General features: G+C 45.1%; 1 protein-coding gene across 1 annotated transcript in view; it reads right to left on the bottom strand.

The window, feature by feature from the left end:
- Positions 1–4,010: 4,010 nt before the first annotated feature.
- MBD6 (methyl-CpG binding domain protein 6) overlaps positions 4,011–20,104 on the bottom strand; it is a 320,689-nt gene continuing 304,595 nt past the window's right edge. The window contains exon 13 of the mRNA XM_086966652.1: positions 4,011–9,106. Within this exon, the coding sequence (XP_086822778.1) occupies positions 9,032–9,106 (75 nt within the window). The 3' untranslated portion in view covers positions 4,011–9,031. The remainder of the gene's footprint in view (positions 9,107–20,104) is intronic.

Raw genomic sequence — 20,104 nt, 5'->3', positions numbered from 1 at the left:
CAGTACGTACAACCGAATAAAACTCTATATGCCGCAAGGTTAGTTTCTCCATCAGTGTTGGACGTCTTTGATAACGGCTATTGTTGTTGGTCCTGGAGGTACATGGTGGTCTCCTTTCTCTTAGATATATTAAAAAATTCACATCCAAATATTAGATCGTGGTGTTTGATAATAAAGTAAATGCGCTATAGTTAGTCTCTGCGCTATAGTTAGTATGTCTTGGAGGTGAGTGGTAGTCACCTTTGGCTAAAGTAGTGTTGTGGTCGTCTTATCCACGTAGTGGTGTGTGTTGTTGACGCAACTACAGTGTGGCTCTTAGTTATATCGGCGTGTGCAATCTGTTGCCTGCTTAAAAACAGATCTAGTTGCTCTGTGGCGTATACTGCCCTGCCCAATTGATTATGTATACCCAGTCAAGTAGGCTGCTCTCGGTGGTGTATGTAGGTTCCTTGCGGCAGCGCCAGCTGATAACTAATACGGCCTTAGTGGTGCTTAATCAGGTCTGCCCTCGTAGCAGGGCTGAAGTATGCGGTAAATCTAGTGAGCATTGGATTGCAGGCTCATAGTGGCGCGGCGGATGCAATATCTGCTGAGTGGTTAAACGGGTTCAGACTATGGCGCCAAGCGTTTAACCAATCGCTGCGTCGTATAAGAAAGTTACGTGAAGATGGGACTGGGACTGCAAGTCTTTCACTAATTTAAGAACTGATCTCTCAATAGTGCTCGCTATCCTCATGGGAGTGGGTGACTGATCCTCCATAATTATTATAGCTATTATAGCGTGTTACGCTCGCCCAGCATCAGGGTCAGGATAAGGCAGTGAAAAGACGGTTACAGGAAATGCTGGCGGAGTGTGTAAATTAAATGCTAGAGGCGCGTTCAAACAAAATGCTAGAGGCGCGTGTAAGCCAGACAAAACCCTACAGAATGGTTAGGCGTGCGTCGCGTTTGCAAACTACTCACGATTATAGCATATTATGCTTTGTCCAAGTCCTGCCCTCTCCACCGGGTCCGGGAGGTAGCAAGATCAATGACCACTATAGTTTTTATCTCCTCGAAGTGTCACGTGGTCGGGGGTGTGTTTAGCCAAGTCTGGTGTAAGGACGAAGGCGGGGGCCATCTTGAAACGGAGTATGCTAATACTGCTTTGGAGGACTAGACATGGGTGTGCAGCGTGTCGTGACTTGCACAATTGTGTGTGTATATTAGTGTCAGTCTTGTGAGTATATTTCGTAATGCATTTTAAGTAGTTGCCTGTATTGTCATAAATCCTTCTTGTTGGGGTAACATAAAAGAAGGAGCTGCCCCTTTAGACTCAAATGAAGTCCATTATTAAGTGGTGTAGTCGCTGTATAGCGGTGTTGTTGCAAGATATGCATCTCGCATACACCCTTGGTTATGCTGGTCACTGACTTCAATGAAAGGGGACACAGTTTAGGTGGTGTTTCACTGCATAATGTGGATCAGCGAGACTTGGGCCAGAATATAATTATAGAGCTAGTTAAATTCTAATAGCGCTCCATGGAATATCCTATTGAGCCCCCGGTCGTGTGTGGATAATCGAGGTATCCACCTCTGCTCTCTCACAAATAGGTTGTTATTCGATATGTTAGGAGCTGCTTCCAGGATTACCCATTTCAAGGAGTCTGGTGAGTGTTTTTTTTTAAGATAGTGGGCACACATTTTGGTATTGTTTTCGCAGCAACGAAAGTTGCTGCGGTGTTCTGAGATACATAATTTAATGGGGCGGTCGTCATTCCCACGTAGTACAGATCACATGGGCATGTGACTAGGTATATGCAATTTGCTGTGTTGCAGTTAGTGTGAGATCTCATCTCCCACCAGAAGGTATTGTTTAGTGTAATAGTTTTTTGTACAGAGGTAAAGGCGCAGGCAGTGCAGGTGCCACATTGATAGTGGCCTGTGACTGCTGGTAGTTGCCAGAGTGTCCCCTGTTGGTTGGTAGCTTTTGCCTTTGGTCCAGTGTGGATGAGCATATCTTTAAGGTTTTGCAAGCGTTTAAACGCAAAACGTGGTGGGTCTAGGTCAAGGGTACCTGTGTTCAGTATGTCCCAGTGTTTTCTTAACACTTTAGTTAGCTGGTTTGAAGTTGGTGTGAAGGTTGTCACACAGGTAAGCACCTCTGTCGCAGTTTTTTCTTGGTGTTCTAAGAGACTTTCCCTGTTGTTGTTGTGTGCTCTCTTCCTGGAGAGAGCGATTATCTTGGGAGGGTAGTCTCTTGCAGCCAAGTTTTCCCAAAGATCGCGGATTCCGATTTATACTCCTCCACTGTCCTACAATTTCTTAATACCCGTAGAAATTGTCCGAACAGCAGATTTTCTTTAAGCGATTTCGGGTGGTCGCTGCCGAAGAGTAGCAAGCTATTGCGGTCAGTGCTTTTTCTGTACAAGGTAGTAGTTAGTCTCCCCCCTTCCAATTTGATGGTGAGGTCAAGGAAGGCTATCTGGTTACACGCTCCTCTAGCATTTTGTTTGAACGCGCCTCTAGAATTTCATTTAGACACTCCGCCAGCATTTCCTGTAACCGTCTTTTCACTGCCTTATCGTGACCCTGATGCTGGGCGAGCGTAACACGCTATAACAATTATGGCTGATCAGTCACCCACTCCCATGAGGATAGCGAGCACTAGTGAGAGATTGGTTCTTAAATTAGTGAAAGACGGGCTGTCCCTGTCTCATCTTCACATAACTTTCTTATACGACGCAGCGATTGGCTAAACACTTGGTGCCCCGGTCTGAACCCGTTTAACCACTCGGCAGATATTGCATCCGCCGCACCACATACGGACATATGAATTCCCAACATTGACCCCGTTTGGGGCATAGTTGGTTACAGTCTTTCTGGACTCTGTATTCCCTGACCCTTGAGTAACAGCGTAATTCCTTTTTTAGAATACTTCTATTGGGGCCCCGTTACGCTGGACCTCCTACTCTAAAAAGAGTGGAGAAAGGCCCACCCCCCACCTCCCCCTTTTTGTATACACATTAATTTCTATGTGCCTCTCTGTTCGTTCATCCATCCAAATATATTTATACAGATATGCACATATCTGAAAGGCACAAGGTAGATTCCCCATTTCAAAGGAAGTCACATTTTACAACTGCTTCATTTAACCCAACCTGTGCAATTTGCAAACATGAAGGAAATGGTTTTTCACATCAGACTATCATTTCGGGCTCATATTCCTTCTCCTGAAAGTTCTTCAAAATATTCTACTTTTTCACTTTTGTAAGAAAGCGGTTAAAACCCAAATCTTAGCTCAGCTAGACTACTAAAACTCAATTCTCCTTGGCTTACTAAAATGTCTCTTACACTCTCCTCAGACTATTCAGAACTCAGCCGCCCGCCTGATACCAAACCTCAAAGATACTATCATATTTCCCTCACTTGCGAAGTAAGCACTGGAGGCCAGTAGAAAATACTGTCTCTTGCCCCCAAGCACCTGCTATAATGTGTCATGTATACATTCAAAAGCGTTTGGCACATCAGCCTCCAATGAGACATCTGCACTCAGCATCAGCCAATTTCTTACACATTCTGCCGTTAAGAGTTCAAGATTAGGTGACTGCTCTTTCAGCTAGTTTAATTCCAAAGCCTAGAACTCCCTTTCCTTCAGTTTCATTTAATCGCTTACTGTCTTTGGTAAACAGCTCAAAACTCATCTAACCTCCGTTTAGTTCACCCCTATCCTTTTCACCTAAGGTACTGGTTCCTTTCTACATAGTCTTCCAGCTTCAGGACAACAACCGAGCTCCAAAACAATGCTAGCTTTGTTTAACACAAAACAAGGTTAGCATCGGTGCAAGTTGCAATAGCTCACCAGGGCAAATGGTAATGGCAAATAAATAATATGGAGAACAAGTTTTGAAGTAATCTTAATTGAGCCACAATGAAACGACCAACTTGTTTGTAAGGTATGAAACTTGTCACTTCAGATGACAAATGTAACCTAAGTACACATTACAGAATGCAATAAACACACTACACTATTCAGTTTAAAAGGAGTTTTTTTTAAACACACATTTTTGAAAACTTGATACAAAAAAAATACAGCCTCCCTCCCCCCCAAAAAAAACAATCAGTAAAGAAATAGCAACTTCAAAAATCTAGTTTAAAAATATTTTCATCTGTTAAATTAACACCAACGCCCATATAAAAGATACAATTCACAATTGTAAATGTTTTACATTTGTTTTTACAAAAAAATATTTAAAAACTCAAGAGAAAAAACATATTTTTACATAAAAAAGGCAAAAGTTGTTAAAAAAAATGTTTTGACTCTATAGATGCCCAATAAAATGTACACTATATACAAACTGTTTACATTTTTTTTGCATAATCATTTATGTACATAACTATACGGCGAATGAGAATTTTGGTTAGGAATTGTTGCTTGATTACAGTAATATGACTAAAGCTGTTTTTTTTTTTTACTGTACACATTGAAAACTCCTATCACATATGCTGTTAGGTGGAAACTATAATAACCTACAGACAAAGGCCTTGCAGCTTGCACAGAAATGCGATGGACTACAGAGAGGAGATACTCCTTATCTCCTTAAAAGAATTCTTCTGGAAAATGACAACATTAAAGAAAATAAGCCCTTTTTTAACTACAATATTATAAAGACTCCTTTTATATGGAACAGGAAGTTCTTTTATACAATCAATTCTTATATTCGTACAATCCTCACCAGAATGAGTGGCCAGTGAATAGGATAAATCCATTTGTTAACTTCTTTTCAGCAAATACTAATTAACATGATCACTGGGACTTTTTATGTTTTAAACAAAAGATTAACCCCTCAAATCTACACTGTCATGTCAGCAAAGATTCTCTTATTGAAGTGAAAGAAATCAAGGCTTATGTTACTAGATCTGAGACACCAAATTTATGATGAACAATTTTCCTACCGACAAATTCTGGGCATGTAGAGCACACTGGCAGAATGACTGAGGCCAATTTTAATTGGGCGGAAAGCCTAGTAACAATTTGGTGTTCCACTTTTAAATTGAAATGTTTCTATTTGTTCACATGCCTGAAGTAGACCATTCTATGATCTAGAACCTTTGGCTCACTTGACTCAAATGAGGTATACACATTACACTAGTAAGGACAAAGTTCTTTTATGTCGTTGGACAGCTGTGAAAAATAAAGACAAAAAATGTCAGACAGTTCTCTAGTTTATCTGTTTTTTATGGGGTTCTTGCCAGGCAAATGTATGCTAATTTCCATGCCACGTGACAAGTCTTCTCTTCTAGCCCACTGCAAGTTGCTCCCATGCCCTTAGATTTCTTACAGTAAGAAGACAATGATTTGCTTCATAAACGAGCTGCCTAAGTTAAAGCACATTATCTATCAACTTATCTATGACAGACACATCCTTGAAATCATGATTTCAGACACAATTGCTAACTGAGTGATGACCAAGATGTGTGACAAGCTTCCCCAAACTGAAACCGTAGGGTAATCTGGAAAATGTGTGCCACTTAAGGGAAAAGGAAAGAAGCTAAAGAATAGTAGAACATCATAATATAGGCTGTCATCAAATGGAAAAACAATTACGGCCTTAACCTATACCCACTATCAAGTACTTGTCCCCAAATACATGATAACTGGAGCTAGAATAGTACATTAACCCAGTCCTAAACCATGTGACTGAATCTACGAATTAAGTGCAGGTTGAAGTTTTTGTATTATTTTTGTAAGCACAAAATTGTAGCCGTGTTACTTTTTGAGCAGATATTTTGTAAATGAGTTTTTGTAGATGATATTTTCATATGAACCCGAATAGCAAAATGGGAAAGTATCCATGTATTAATGTTCCCCGTGTGTAGTAAAAGAAGCAATGTTCAAGTATTGGTCAATTAGAGTTCTGCTTTACACCACATCAGTGTACATTTGCTAATGCTGTCCTACTAACCTTCTGACAAATATAATATTCTATTTTGCTGAGCATATAAGGAGGTAATTTACTAAATAAAATACTAATACACAAATCTGTCAACTAGAGTGCTTATTTTTAGTTGGTGTATTTTAGCTCAGTGCTGAGTAAAGGGTTGTGTTTTGAGAAAGATATGGGTTTAGAGGTGCACTACTTATAGTATATTCTTAAATAATATTGAGAATCTCTGATTTGTTAATGGTGATCTTTCTTTAGAGAAATTACAACATGACCTCACAATGTTTTTATCACACAACTATTAAAATATTTTAAGAAAACAATCAAGGTGGAACCTATTATGGATGTCTTACTTTCTACTGTGCATATATATATATAAAAATATAAAGTTTTACATCAAGAAATAGAAAATATACAAATGTCTTTTTTAAGTGCCTATATATTGGGAAAGAAGAAGGCTACCTCACGCAGATGGGGACCAGATAATACCACTCACCCACTGTATTGCACAGTCAGCAAATAATGACGCTCTTTATTCATTAAAGTTATTTTGCCCTGCAGCTAATGAATACCTTTTGTGCATTTTCCACTTTATTATATTTTATACCTAGTATTTTTGAAGAGCAGAACTCACCCTAAAGGCAGTGGAGCACTGTACAAGTCGCAACCAATTTAGACTTGTGACAGTAAGTGGTTAGCATAAACAAAGTGGTTACTTATAGGAGACAAAATCTAACAGGGAAGTATAGTATAAAAGGAGCAGTTTGCAGGTTATGTGCTAGATTATTTATTTATTTATTTAAACTTATAAGATTACTCTGACTTAACCATATCAGTAAGTTGGTAATAGTGTTTCTAACAGATCTACATAGTCAAGTGGTTCTGTCATAAGTCATACTAGGAACGGGTAGAAAATAGATATTGGAAAACATTCAGGACTGGTGTTAAACATGCCATTTTGAATATTTAATTTTTCCAACAGAGACTGGTCATTTTGGTCCTCAGTTACCCAGAGTGCTCTGTTCATGTGGTCTCTTGCTCCCTCAAATGTTTGCCTGATCCTGTAGCATCCCAATTCCAGTGTTGAAATCATGTTTGCAGAAAATATGCATTTCCCTATGCGAGTATCCTATTTTACCTCCTGAAGCTTCCAGTGCATTCTAACTGTGTAGACTAGAGGAATGGGCATGTAGAACAGTGAGTAATGTGTACTAATATCCTGAAACACTGACATAACAGACTCTAGCATAACATCTTCATAGCTGGACATGGAGAAACATTACGTATCTCTCTTTCACTGTACCTTCAATGCCACAAGATGCATTGTCGTTGCTTCCTGATGTCACAGATGGAGAAATCAGAGTGGAGAATGTTTGTGGGAAAACAACAGTAGAGCTCTGCTTGACCACAACCAATAACTCTCCTGATATTTTATCATCTCATTTAGAGCAAAGGCTTCAGATGTACATGATCTGCTCACAAATACTGATACATCAGAGTTCTGATATAGAAAATGCAAACATTGTTGTGGTTGTTTATACGGTTAATAAACAAAAAACACGGAGCATTCAACTCACAATACAGTAGTCCAAAGCAACGATATAACTGTTGATTGCCTCAAGATCAAAATGTCCCACAGCAACACAACCATATGTGTGGGGGTGTTCTTTTATCACAGATTATGGGGATGGTAAGGAGTTTTTCTTTTCCTAAAGGGCCCGAACTAAGACAGAAAAAGATCAAATTATTAGTTATTCCTTCAAATCTGCAACGGGGTTCATTTACACTGTCTGTTTCTCCTAGTTGGTTTTACCTAATTTCCTTATCAGGGCAAAATGCTAAAACCTCAATGTGTGAAGACAACAACAAACCCTGACACTAAAATGAGTTTATAAGTAAAACAAAATGGAGCACAGAGGAAGTCGTGGTAGTGAAATCCGAATGATAGTCCAGAATCACCCTAGAAGATTTGGGACAAAGCAACATGTCCTTGAAACATAGGTTATAAGCTTTTCGTCCCATGTAATAATGATGTTGTATTGCTGTTCCATCTATCAACTGGTTGACTTAGATCATTAGCAAAGGTTTTTCTGCCACTTGCCCCTCCCCAACAGCTGCAACTAATTTGTCAAAATGTCAGATCACCAGCACTAGATTTCTACAATTTCTGCTCAGCATATGGCTATTGTTTTGGTGCCCTGCAACTGATGCTTTCAAAACTATGAACTGACAAACTGCATTTCGACTAATCAACAACGTATAACCAAATGTTAAAGTTTCATACTGGCAAAATTTGACCATGTATATAAACATTTAGCCTACACTATCACATGCCTTGTAAACTGATGTAACAATAATCAGGTGAGGGCTTTGAGAGCAAACTGTCAATATCTTTCTCTGGTAGATAACAACTTATAGTATTTTTGCAATTATTGATATGTAATTAGATCCCTGTCTATCTTAGCCAATTGCACTCCTGTAAGGAGGCGAAGTAAAGAAAATAACTTGCATTGGGTGCACAGGTGGAAAAGCAACAATTTACCTTTTGATTACCATTTAAAAGGTGGTTAATAATTTTGTTAAAAGTTGAAAAGAAATTGGAAACAGACAATGTGGACTGTGAAAGACAGGAAAGGACACTAAAAAATTTGACAACTCAACGTCTGTTGGCGTAGGTCTTCTTGTGCTTGAGTAGAAGAGTAGCAGAATGGAGGAGGGAGTCAATAAGAGCTTCTTCATGCTGTCCAGGAAAATATTAAAAAACACTTTGCATGAACATTGAGAGAGGTATTTTGTTATTAGTTTTCTTTCATCTTAGTGTATACTCTCTGCTTCTGCTCCTTGGGTCTTGTCTTCTAAGCTGTTAGTTCGTTGTTGCAGTAGGCTTATATTGTGTCTACTACCATTCTATGGAGGAGATGTTCAGTGTGTATCGCCAAGTATCAAACTAAGCCATCCTAATATTAGAGATGGCCATTTGGAAAGGGACCAGGAGACGGCTGCAACAATAAGACTGCGTCCTATGCGATCATGTGAAAGTGCCTTCATGTGGATGTCCTTGATACATAAGAGGGGCAACAGCCTGCATGGGGGTGAAAGATGCCTTTCTAAATGATTCTTCGCCGACAACTTTTTGCTGGCCTTCCTGGTCCTTGTTGCCGGGTATTGGAGCGTCGATCGGTCTAGAAGAGAGAGAGAGACATCTTGAAATTAGAACATAAAATTTTGACACACAAGTGCAGTACAGAATGAATAAAAAAACGAAATAAACCATCACAGATTTGAAATGTGTCTTGAAAAAAACTGAAACCTACGCATAGTTCTAAAAACATTGTTGCATGTGTTGAGGTGTAGTCAAGATTTATGTGCAGCACACATTCTTGTGTATATTTAGCATACATATTTTTTAACTTACTTAGTAAAAAGGCTATTTCAAGTTGGATGTCACAAGAGGGGTTAGAGAAGAGATGTGAACATCCAGTGGTAACTGGGTGAGCATTGGAACCTCTTTCAGGGGCAAGTAGGAGCTACTGGGCCCAACTGTGGTGGTTGAAGCCTTTTACTCCTGATGTTCCGGGTTCCAACCTACTAGGGGCTCTGAGCAACTGGGCCAAGTACACCTAAGCACTCGACTCTCAGTAGTAAAACAGGTCAAGCACTCTAAGACTTCTCTGGGGATGGAGGGAGGAGGAGGTAAGTAAGCGCAAGGCCTACAAAGACTCACAACTCAAAAAACTAACAACCGTAACAATTACAGACCTATAACTAACCTCCCTCTCCTCGTCAAAGCAATACCCACTCACTCCGCAGAAACCCACCACACACCACCGCACCCAACAAATGCCACGCTGCAGCTGGGGCAAGATCACTGAGGACCAGCTAACCGCCGCCCTCACCCAGCTCCCACCCTCGAACCCGACCAACCCGGACGCCGCAGCCTCAGACAATGGATCAAACACCCTCGCCCGCTCAAGAAGCCCCCCAACACCCACACCAGCAAGAGAGCCAGCTGGTTCACCAAAGGCCTCCAAGCGAACCTGCCAAAAACTAGAAAAAAACTGGACCCCCGAAAGAACACCGGAAAGCTACACAGCCCACAGGAACGCCACCCGCCGACACCACAAACTCATCAGATCTGCCTTCAGAGAACTCTTCAGCATCATGAAGGAACTCTCCAACCCCAGCTCTAACACCAACGACATCTCACCGTCACAAGACCTGTGCGACTCACTGGCCACCTTCTTCCTACGCAAGATAGCAGACATCCACGACAGCTTCGATGCCGCCACCACCCCGGCAACCGCTGACACCCCCGCTCCCACGACCACCGCCCGCACCAACATCAACGACGAAGCCACCATCAAGATCATGAACACCATCCACTACGGATCCCCGGAAGACCCCTACCCACACCACATCTTCAACAAAGCCAGCAGCACCATTGCATCCCACCTCCGGAAAACCATCAACATCTCCTTCGTGACAGCGACCTTCCCGGAGAGCTGGAAGCACGCAGAGATCAACGCCCTACTAAAGAAACCCAAGGCGGACCCCAAGGACCTCAAGAACTTCTGACCCATCTCCCTGCTCTCGTTCCCGGCCAAGGTCATCGAAAAGGTCGTCAACAAACAACTGACCAGCTTCCTCGAAGAGAACATCCTGGACCCGTCCCAGTCCGGGTTTTTCAGCAACCACAGCACTGAAACTGCCCACATCGCCGCCACCGACATCAGGATCCTGCTTGACAATGGAGAAACCACGGCCCTCATCCTCCTGGACCTGTCAACCGCTTTCGACACAGTCTGCCACCGCACACTAAGAGCACGCCTCCACGATGCCGGAATCCAAGAGAAGGCCCTGGACTGGACCACCTCCTTCCTCACTGGTAGAACTCAGAGCGTCCGCCTCTCCCCCTTCCACTCCAAAGCCACCAAGATCATCTGGGGCGTACCCCAAGACTCTTACCTCAGCCCAAAGTTGGTCAACGTCTACATGACACTGCTCGCCCCCGTCGCCCGACAGCACTTCCTAAACATCATCTCCTACGCCGACGACACCCAGCTGATAGTGTCGCTCACCAAGGACCCCCACACCGCAAAAACCAACCTCCACAAAAGACTGAAGGCGGTCACTGACTGGATGAGGAACAGCCGAATGAAGCTGAACTCTGACAAGTCAGAGGTCCTCATCCTCGGTTCCTCCCCCTCGGCCTGGGACGACTCCTGGTGGCCGAAGGCACTAGGAGCACCCCCCACAAAAAATGTGAGAATGAAGATCATGCAAATGAGCTATGTATGTCATAGCACACAGATGATGTCAATTGACGCCTCTATATTTAATGCCTGAAACCAAAAAATATTTTGGAACTCTCGAAATTCTGGAAAAAAGATGGCCTATTGTCTTTAAATATATTGTGCTCATGCCAATATCAAGGAACTGATGTATCACTAAAGCAGAAAAACATTTGGTGGGTCAGACCTCTTGTGATGGTACAATGCACATGCCACCAAATAAATGAAGATTTGGGTAGTGCTCTTTCAGTTTGGTTGTGTGACAAATTGACTTGTAGTTATTAATCTGCTGGTCAAATGCTGATGAGTGACTGGAAAGAGCAGCTGCTTAATTGATAAAATCTAGATCAGTCAGAAACCATAGTGTCAAAGATATTGCTTGCAGCTATGGATCAATGAATTGGGGTCATTAAAAAAATGTATCTACATAGATAAACTACAAAAATGTAAATTGTAGGAGATATAAAAGCAGTTTTATGGCATGAAGTCAACCAGTTTACAATGTATCTTGCCAAACCGTACACAATATCAGCCTCTGCAATCCACTCAACAGAAGTATTAAGGATGGTAGGTCATGAAATCTCTGCATCTGTAGCATGCTGAGTAGACAACTTCTACTTACAAAGACAAATGGTCAACTGGTTGTTGCTTAGGCCAGCACTAAAATCTTTAAAATATCACAACAAAAGAATACCCTATACTTAATGAGTAAACAATTTAAGGATTGGTAACCCTTGCACTATGCAGCCCTCACAAACAGAAAAATAAATATTTCAATAAATTATTGGGCGTTGCATAGAAGCTGTCCTTCGGTTTCTGTCAAGAAGATATTGACCCCTTTCATTGGAACCCTCCATATGGTTAACCTCTTCGCCGCAGCTGACATACCGTCGTGGTGCGGCCGAATCTGACGCATGCGCAGATCGGACGGTCCCTGGCCGTCCTCTGCACACGCGCATACTTGTGTGCAGGTACCCTTTAAGTTACTTGGCTACCTGGCTGGCATGTAATTGGGGCTCGGAGCCTGTATAAGCACTTGACAGACTGGGGGCCGTCCGATGCATGGAAAAGGTTAAAACCATTTACATCGATGTATATAAAAGGAGGTCACATTTGGTTCTTATCTACATAGCGATAGGAGAGAGTGCTGGAGACTGCAATTCACCACTGAATGGCTAATGCCTTTCCATTTTTCTGTCCACCATTTCCATCCTGTTGCCTGGAGTGGTCCTGTTACAGTGTTATTACCTGTCTTCCTGGCTGTAGTCATTGTGATTGAACCAGCAACTTTATTGCCCAGATGAATATAGGGTCCTGAGTGGAGGGTTTATATTTCTTTTTGAGGCGAAGAGTCAATGTAAATGTAAATGTAGTTGAGCTTATATAGCGCACAGCTACCCGCAGTGGGTGTCCCGGCGCTTGCTTAGGGAACCCGTCCTGATATTCCCCTGTGTGATAGCCCCAGCGGGTATCCACAAGGTGAAAGTCAGGCATCCCGCCGCGAGGGGCCGTTGTGGAGATTAAGCAAGCTATTGCCCAGAGTCGCAGAGTGTGAACCCGTGAGTTGAGAAGGCACCGGAGCGAGAATTATCGAGTCCGTGGAATTTTTAGCCCAAGACCCGCCGAGGCGGGGAATTGAACCCTGGTCCAGGACCGATCTCAGCTTCCGGGTCTGCCGCCTCTAACCCCTGAGCCACACTTCTCCACGACTCCATGACTTCGATGATGCAGGTTCCTGAAATGCATCCTACCTTTGGTCAAGGGCACTAAGGAGCACTGGAAGAAACAAATTCTTCTGGGATGGCATGAGTGTTTCAAGAAGGAAGTGGGACTATAATTGTTCCTCCTCGAATTTATTATCATTGGTGTTTTATCAAAGAGTTGTATATCGTCTGCAGCGAAGGCGTCACAGGCTAGGAGCCACTCGCTTTCGGTCATTGTGGTCTTGCCAGCCCTCTTCTTGTGCAATCTGTTCTATGAAAGCAATATCCTCGACGTAGTTCTCATCTTCATAGAAGTTATTCCTGTTCTCATCGTAAAGTACGGGGGTAGACCGAGGATCGAGCTCCGTGAGCTATTCCTCAACGGTTTTGACTATGGTGGACTTATTGACTTTCAAAACCCCATCAATGCCTCATCAAAGTCCTTTTCTTCTGCAAAAGAGTTGCCATTTGGGCTTCGAGTCAATACTTCTTTGACTCTACTTCGAGAGATTGACGTTCGGCGTCCAGTGCTGGCATCTATTTCCTCTTCAGCCCTGTTAATTCTTACAACTTCGCCTCCTTTTCCCCATCACTGTTTTGCATCAAAGTAGACTCAAATGATTTGCCCTTGTGGTGCTCTAGGTCTTTGTAATAACAGTCAGGTAATAGTGTGACTCAAAGCCCTTGATTTGCTCTTGGTCTTTGTAATAACAGTGTGACTCAAATTAAGTTTATTTTTCTTATTACTTTATTCTGTATATATATATATATATATATATATATATATATATATATATATATATATATATATATATATATATATATATATATATATATATATATATATATATATATATATATATATTCTCTTTCATTAGGTCAATACTGAATTATTATTTCTTTTCTTCCTTTAGGTTATTTATTCATCCTGAAGTTCCAGAGGTCCAATGCCTTCTCTCCTCAAACAAAAAGAAGTAGCATGGTAAGTGTTTAGTTCATACTTGATTCTTTTTAAGAGAGGGTATGAAGGAGACCACTAATACAACTATAACCGCCACCAAGTGTAAGGTTCTTAGACCATTCTAAAATATAGAGCTTGCTGGGCTTTCAAAGCACAAACTAGATCTGCTTTTGGGCTATTTTACCCTTAATTGGTACTGATAGTACGTACTGCAACACACTTCAGTCAGTGGTATAGCCCGTCTCTAGATTCTCGGTTGGGGGACTCCAACGGCTCCCTCACTCCTCCCGGTTATACCCCGGATACGTGCACGTACCTGTGCAAGCCACACTCCTCCAGGAGTGTGGCCGGACGACTCGTGGGGACATTGGCCTCCTGGCGTCCTTGCACTTGGTCCCACTCACTCGGTATCCTCTGGAGTGCTGGTGACTCTTCCCTTCAGTCAGCTCGGGACTGGCGATAAACTCTTGTAAGCATCCATTGGATGGCATAGTCCAGTCTGTGTCCTCTTCAGCATGTCACGCATCATTGCTTTCCACTTCTTCCCATGATGAAGTCTTTCTTGAAAGCCTGGAAATTTTGGAGGCCTTTCCAGTTAAAGGAGCTACAAGGAAAAAATGCATTCTATACTTCTGCTGCCTTTCAATCGCCACGTGCATGCTGTTACCTTCTTTCAATGCCTTTCTTGCTGCTTACAGTCTCTCAAGGTCAATGACATTTTCATTGGCGTCAGAGCCATCTCCATGCGCTAAGTTAGATTCCTCTGTGTTTTCATCCTCGTCACTGGACAGGCCGATGCAATTGAGTAAAGTCTGATTTTGCTGAGACTGCCCCGTTGCATAGTGTGCCCACTTGTGTTCCTACTTGGCTTTCAGAGGTTTTGACTGGAACTTGTCGCCACGGTTTGCAACCCTGGGAGCTATGGTCTTTTGGTAGGTACAGGTTTCAGACATTGTTGGAATCTTTTTGTGCAATTTTATGATGGCACTTTAACAAAACTAAAAGGACGTGTTTGTTCTCTATATCCATTGATGGTCACAGTTACCTGGTTACACATTCTCCAACCCAGTGGTCCTCAATCCAGTGTTATTTGTTTTATTTGGGCAAAACTTGGTAGCCTGGCGTTTTAGCCTGATGGTGTCCTTTGATATTCCAAAACCGATTCTCATTTTTCCAAAGTTTTTCCCCTTTTCTGATTCTCCTGGACCTCCTCTGTCTTGTTTCCATACTCGCAGTCAGAAAATAGAATCTGAGGAAGAATCACTCTGTTACTGTCGCCCTCACAGAAAGGTTCCTGTAGTGTTAAAACTTGCAGTTCACTGATCTGTCTAATAGATGTATTGGCTACAAGGGAGGCAACCTTCCAGCAGAGGAACCGAAGAGCACAAGAATGCAATGACTCGAAAAGAGGCCCCATTAGCCTGGTGAGAATACCATTCAGACTGCAGCAGGAGGCATCCTATTGGGATTACACGCTTAAGGACCTACCCAATATCTTTAATAACTGGGATTTTAAAAAGTGAGTGGTATTCACTGTTCTGCATGTATGAGGTATAGTGGCTAGGTGTAACCTAATCAAAGCATAGGCTAATCCTGACTTTTATAGATGTAGAATGTAGCAAATAATATATGGTAATGTATGCATGAGAAGGTTTACATGGTTTGGGCGCTGTGTTACATCCCCATTTCTGTGCTATGTCTCTTTTGGCAGCCATAAATCCCATATGCACTAAGGTCTTCTGGTACTTCGTGAGAGCAGAGGGTTCCCACATGCCAGATAGGGCCCTCCGGGATGATAATTCGAGGGCTCATCCTAATGCTCCTTCAGAGATTTGTCCACTCGTGTCCAGAATGTGCGCACCGCAGAGCAATACAACCAGGTATGAATGAAACTACCCTCAGTGCCACACTTTTGAAGACAAAACATGGTTGTGGATTTCCAATTTTATGGAGTAATGTCATGGTGCACAAGTTATATAGATATATCTGTAAGAAACAGTAGTTAGTTTTAGATTCCTTACCTTAGAATATCCCCAGGTGTCAGGCTGGATCCGGAAAGTTTTCATCAGCAGTATCCTTGCGCGTCGGTAGGCGTCTTCTTCGGATCCGCGTCCGTCGTTGTGATCGCCGGGATGACATCGTCGGAGTACTTAGTCGACGCCCTCGCACACTAACGTCAGTTCTGTACATAGCTTTCCGCGCCAGGAACGCAGAGCCATGATAGAAACCGACACTGGTGCCATGAAACTAGGGCCCTCAAAGAGAGATACCTTAACCCTAGATATCGGTTCGCAGAACGGGGAGGATGGGTGGGGCGGTAAGGAATCGAACGCTAACTACTGTTTCTTACATATATATTGTTACCGAAGGTAAGTAACTTGTGCATCTGAAAGAAACAGGTTAGTGTTAGATTCCTTACCTTAGAATAGATACCCCAGCAATACCAACCCCGGTGGTGGGTCTGCAAACCAAGATCACACCAGAAAGTCCTGGAGAACGGAACGGCGGAAAAAGCCATCTCTCCGGACTTGGCTGTCCAGGCAGTAGTGCCTAGCAAATGTGTGCAGCGAGGCCCACGTAGCTGCCTGACAGATGTCCTGTAAGGGGACTCCCCAATCCAGGGCAGTAATAGCCACGGTGGCCCGAGTGGAATGGGCGCGCAGCCCCACAGGAGGCTCCTTTTTCGCCAAGGAATAACAGACCTTGATGCACAACACGACCCACCAAGAAATGGTCTGCTTGTGCACCGCCCGTCCCTTCTTAGCGCCTCAGTAACCAACAAAGAGCTGGTCGTCCACCCGGAACTGGCGTGTGCGGTCTAGATAGAAGGAGAGCGCACGTTTTGGGTCCAGACGGTGGAGCGTCTCTTCCTCTTTCGAGGGATGCAGAGGCGGAAAGAAGGTGGGCAAGGTGATGGACTGCCCGATATGAAAGGCTAGGACCACCTTGTGCAGTAAAGAAGGACGAGTCCTCAGAACAACTTTGTCCGGATGGACAGAGAGGAAAGGAGGCTTAGAAGATAGAGCCTGGAGCTCAATCACTCTCCTGGCAGAGGTGATGGCAACCAGGAATGAAGTTTTAAGAGACAGAAGACGAAGAGGATAATTATGAAGTGGCTCAAAGGGAGCGCACATCAGATAAGTCAGTGCAAGGTTCAAGTCCCACTGAGGTATCACGAAAGGAACAGGAGTCATGTGAGTGATGCCTTTCAAGAATCTATTTACAATAGGGGACTTGAAAAGAGAAGGCTGATCAGGAAGCCTTAAGAAGGCTAAAATGGCCGAGAGGTAGCCCTTGATAGTGCCCAGAGCAGAGCCCTGCTGGGCAAGAGAAATAAGAAAGAGGAAAACCTCTGAAATGGGGGCAGAGAGTGGATCCACAGCCTTTGCTGTGCACCATGCCACAAATTTGTTCCACCTGCAGGCATATACCGATTTTGTGGAGGGACGCCTGGCTGCCAGAATCACATCACAGACTTCAGGAGGCAAGTCAAATGGCCTCAACTGTCGCCGCTCAATCTTCACGCATGTAGGTGGAGACTGGACTGGTTCGGGTGGAGGACCGTCCCCTGCTGCTGCGACAGAAGGTCCTTCTGAAGAGGCAGACGAATCGGGGGATCGACTGACATGCTGAGTAGCTCGTGATACCAGTATCTTCGTGCCCAGTCCGGAGCCACAAGGATGACTTGGGCCCGGTCTCGCCTGATCTTCTTCAGCACTCTGGGCAGAAGTGGTATAGGCGGAAAGGCGTACAACAGACCGCAGCTCCACTCGCTACGAAAAGCGTCTCCGAGCGAGTGCCGCCTTGGAAATTCCAACGTGCAGAACTGATGACATTGCGCGTTCTTGTCGGTGGCGAATAGATCTAACCAAGGCTCTCCCCACTGCCGAAAGAGACCTTGCGCCACGTCAGAGTTCAGACGCCATTTGTGATCCATCATGCACCGGCAGATAAGTTCGTCCGCCCTGGCGTTCAGGGAACTTGCCAGGTGTTGAACCACCAGGGTGACGCTCTGGTGTTACAGCCATGTCCAGAGGCGCAGAGCCTCCTGACAAAGGGTCCACGACCCCACCCCGCCCTGTTTGATGCAGCACCACATGGCGGTGGTGTTGTCGGTGAACACCTGCACAACACTACCGCGGACAAAGGGAAGGAATGCCTTCAGTGCAAGACGGATCACACGCAGCTCCAAAAGGTGGATATGGAGCAGGGACTCCGCCGGAGTCCAGAGGCCTCTGATCTCCGCCTCTCCCATGTGGCCCCCCATCCCAGGAGGGACGCTTTCGTCACTACTACGTGCTCCGGTTGAGGTAGGGAGAGGGATCTGCCACTTGCTCAATCGCGGTTCGTGAGCCACCACTGCAACTGACTCGCAGTGCCCTCCGAGATCAGGACATGGTCGGACAGGTTGCCCTGATGCTGTGCCCACTGAAACTCCCACTGCAGAGCCCGCATCAGTCACCTGGCGTGAGGCACCAGAAGGATGCAGGAGGCCATCAGCCCCAGGAGCCGCAGCGTCAACCTGACCGAAACTCTGGATAAAGGCTGAAAGATCGGAATCAGAGCCTGAATATCCCGAACCCGCTGTTCGGGGGATAAACCCGAAACTGCGCTGAGTCCAGAACCGCTCCGATGAAAAGGAGTTTCTGAGAAGGGCACAGGTGTGACTTTCGCACGTTGATGGAGAACCCCAGTGAGTGCAGGAGGACGGTCGTAGTCTGGAGGTGGGAGACGACTGTCTGGGGCGATCCCGCCTTTAACAACCAGTCGTCGAGATAGGGGGGAGACTGGAACTCGTGATCTGCGTCACCGCCATCACTTTCGTGAACACCCAACGGGGGGGTAGGCCGAAGGGGAGCATGGTAAACTGAAAGTGCGCGTGGCCTACCGTGAACCGCATGTAGCGCCGGCAGGACGGGGATGTGGAAATATGCGTCCTGAAAATCCAACGCTACCATCCAGTCTCCAGGGTCTAGGGCAGCTAGGACCTGAGCTAAAGTTAGCATCTTGAACTTCTCCTTCCGGAGGAAGCCGTTGACGCTCTGGAGGTCCAAGATAGGGCGTAGGCCTCCTTTGCCCTTCTTGGGTACCAGAAAGTAGGGAGAGTAGCAACCATGTCCTAGTTCTGTGTCAGGAACGCGCTCGATGGCCCCCTTTAGTCAAGAGGGCCATAACTTCCTCCTGCAGAAGTTGCAAGTGATCCCCCGACATGCGGTGGCATTGCAGTGGCATGACTTGAGGGGTCGCCTTGAAGGGGAGGGAGTAACCACTTCGGACGATTTGCAGCACCCACCTGTCCAACGTGTTGGAGTGCCAGCGGAGGAGGTGATGGCGGACCCTGCCCCCTACTGGCGTCGAATGGGCCTGAAAGGTCAGACTAGGAAGGCTTTGAGGCAGATGCTGCGGGAGTGGATATTGAATTGCCTTGCCGTTGTCCCCCGGCACCGCCACGGCGGTTACCATGTCCGCGTTGAGGCTGGGTCTGCGGCCTGTGGCTGGCAGCACGTGTGGGGGTGCCCCTTCCTTGGCCACGAAAGGGGCGAAAAGCAGAAGTATGCTGGCGCTGGCCTGACAGGCCCAAGGAATTGGCCATAGCCCTGGAGTCCTTGAAACGCTCAAGCGCACTGTCTGCTTTGCCGCCAAAGAGGCCACGGCCATGTCCATGAGCGTGGCCTGGACATCGCCCAAGAAATTGGCAGACCTCAGCCAGGCGTGGCGGGGAAACCGCCACAGTGATGGAAATCGCCCTTTCCAGCGAGTCCGTGGTATCCAGTCCAGACCTGAAGAAATAACGTGCCACACCCAGCCCTTCTGCAAGGGCTTGGGCGAGCCGGGCCCGGGTCTCCTCCGGGCACTGGGGCAGCACGTCCACAACAGTGTCCCACAAAGAGTGGGTATAACGACCCAAAAGGCAAGCGGTGTTAATAGACCGCAACCCCAAGCTCAATGAGGAGAACAGTTTCTTTCCAAACTGATCAAAACTTTTGGATTCCTGATCCGTGGGAGCGGTCGGGAATGCGGTCTGGGATGTAGAGATTGGATCACCAGGCTCGCGGGGTGGGTTGCACGGACAGAAAGCTAGGGTCGCCCGGAGCCGGGCGATGGCGTCGGGCCACGTTCCGATCCACAGGGGGCACTGTAGAGGGCTTGGACCAGGTACCCAACAGAACGTCATTGAGGGCCTCATTGAACGACAGTAGAGGCTCCGAGGAGCTTACTGGCGGC

The sequence above is a fragment of the Lissotriton vulgaris genome, chromosome 1_1, assembly GCF_964263255.1.
Source record: "Lissotriton vulgaris chromosome 1_1, aLisVul1.2, whole genome shotgun sequence".
NCBI lineage: Eukaryota > Metazoa > Chordata > Amphibia > Caudata > Salamandridae > Lissotriton > Lissotriton vulgaris.
Note: the sequence above shows the minus strand (reverse complement) of the source record. Positions and strands in the feature narration are given on the sequence as shown.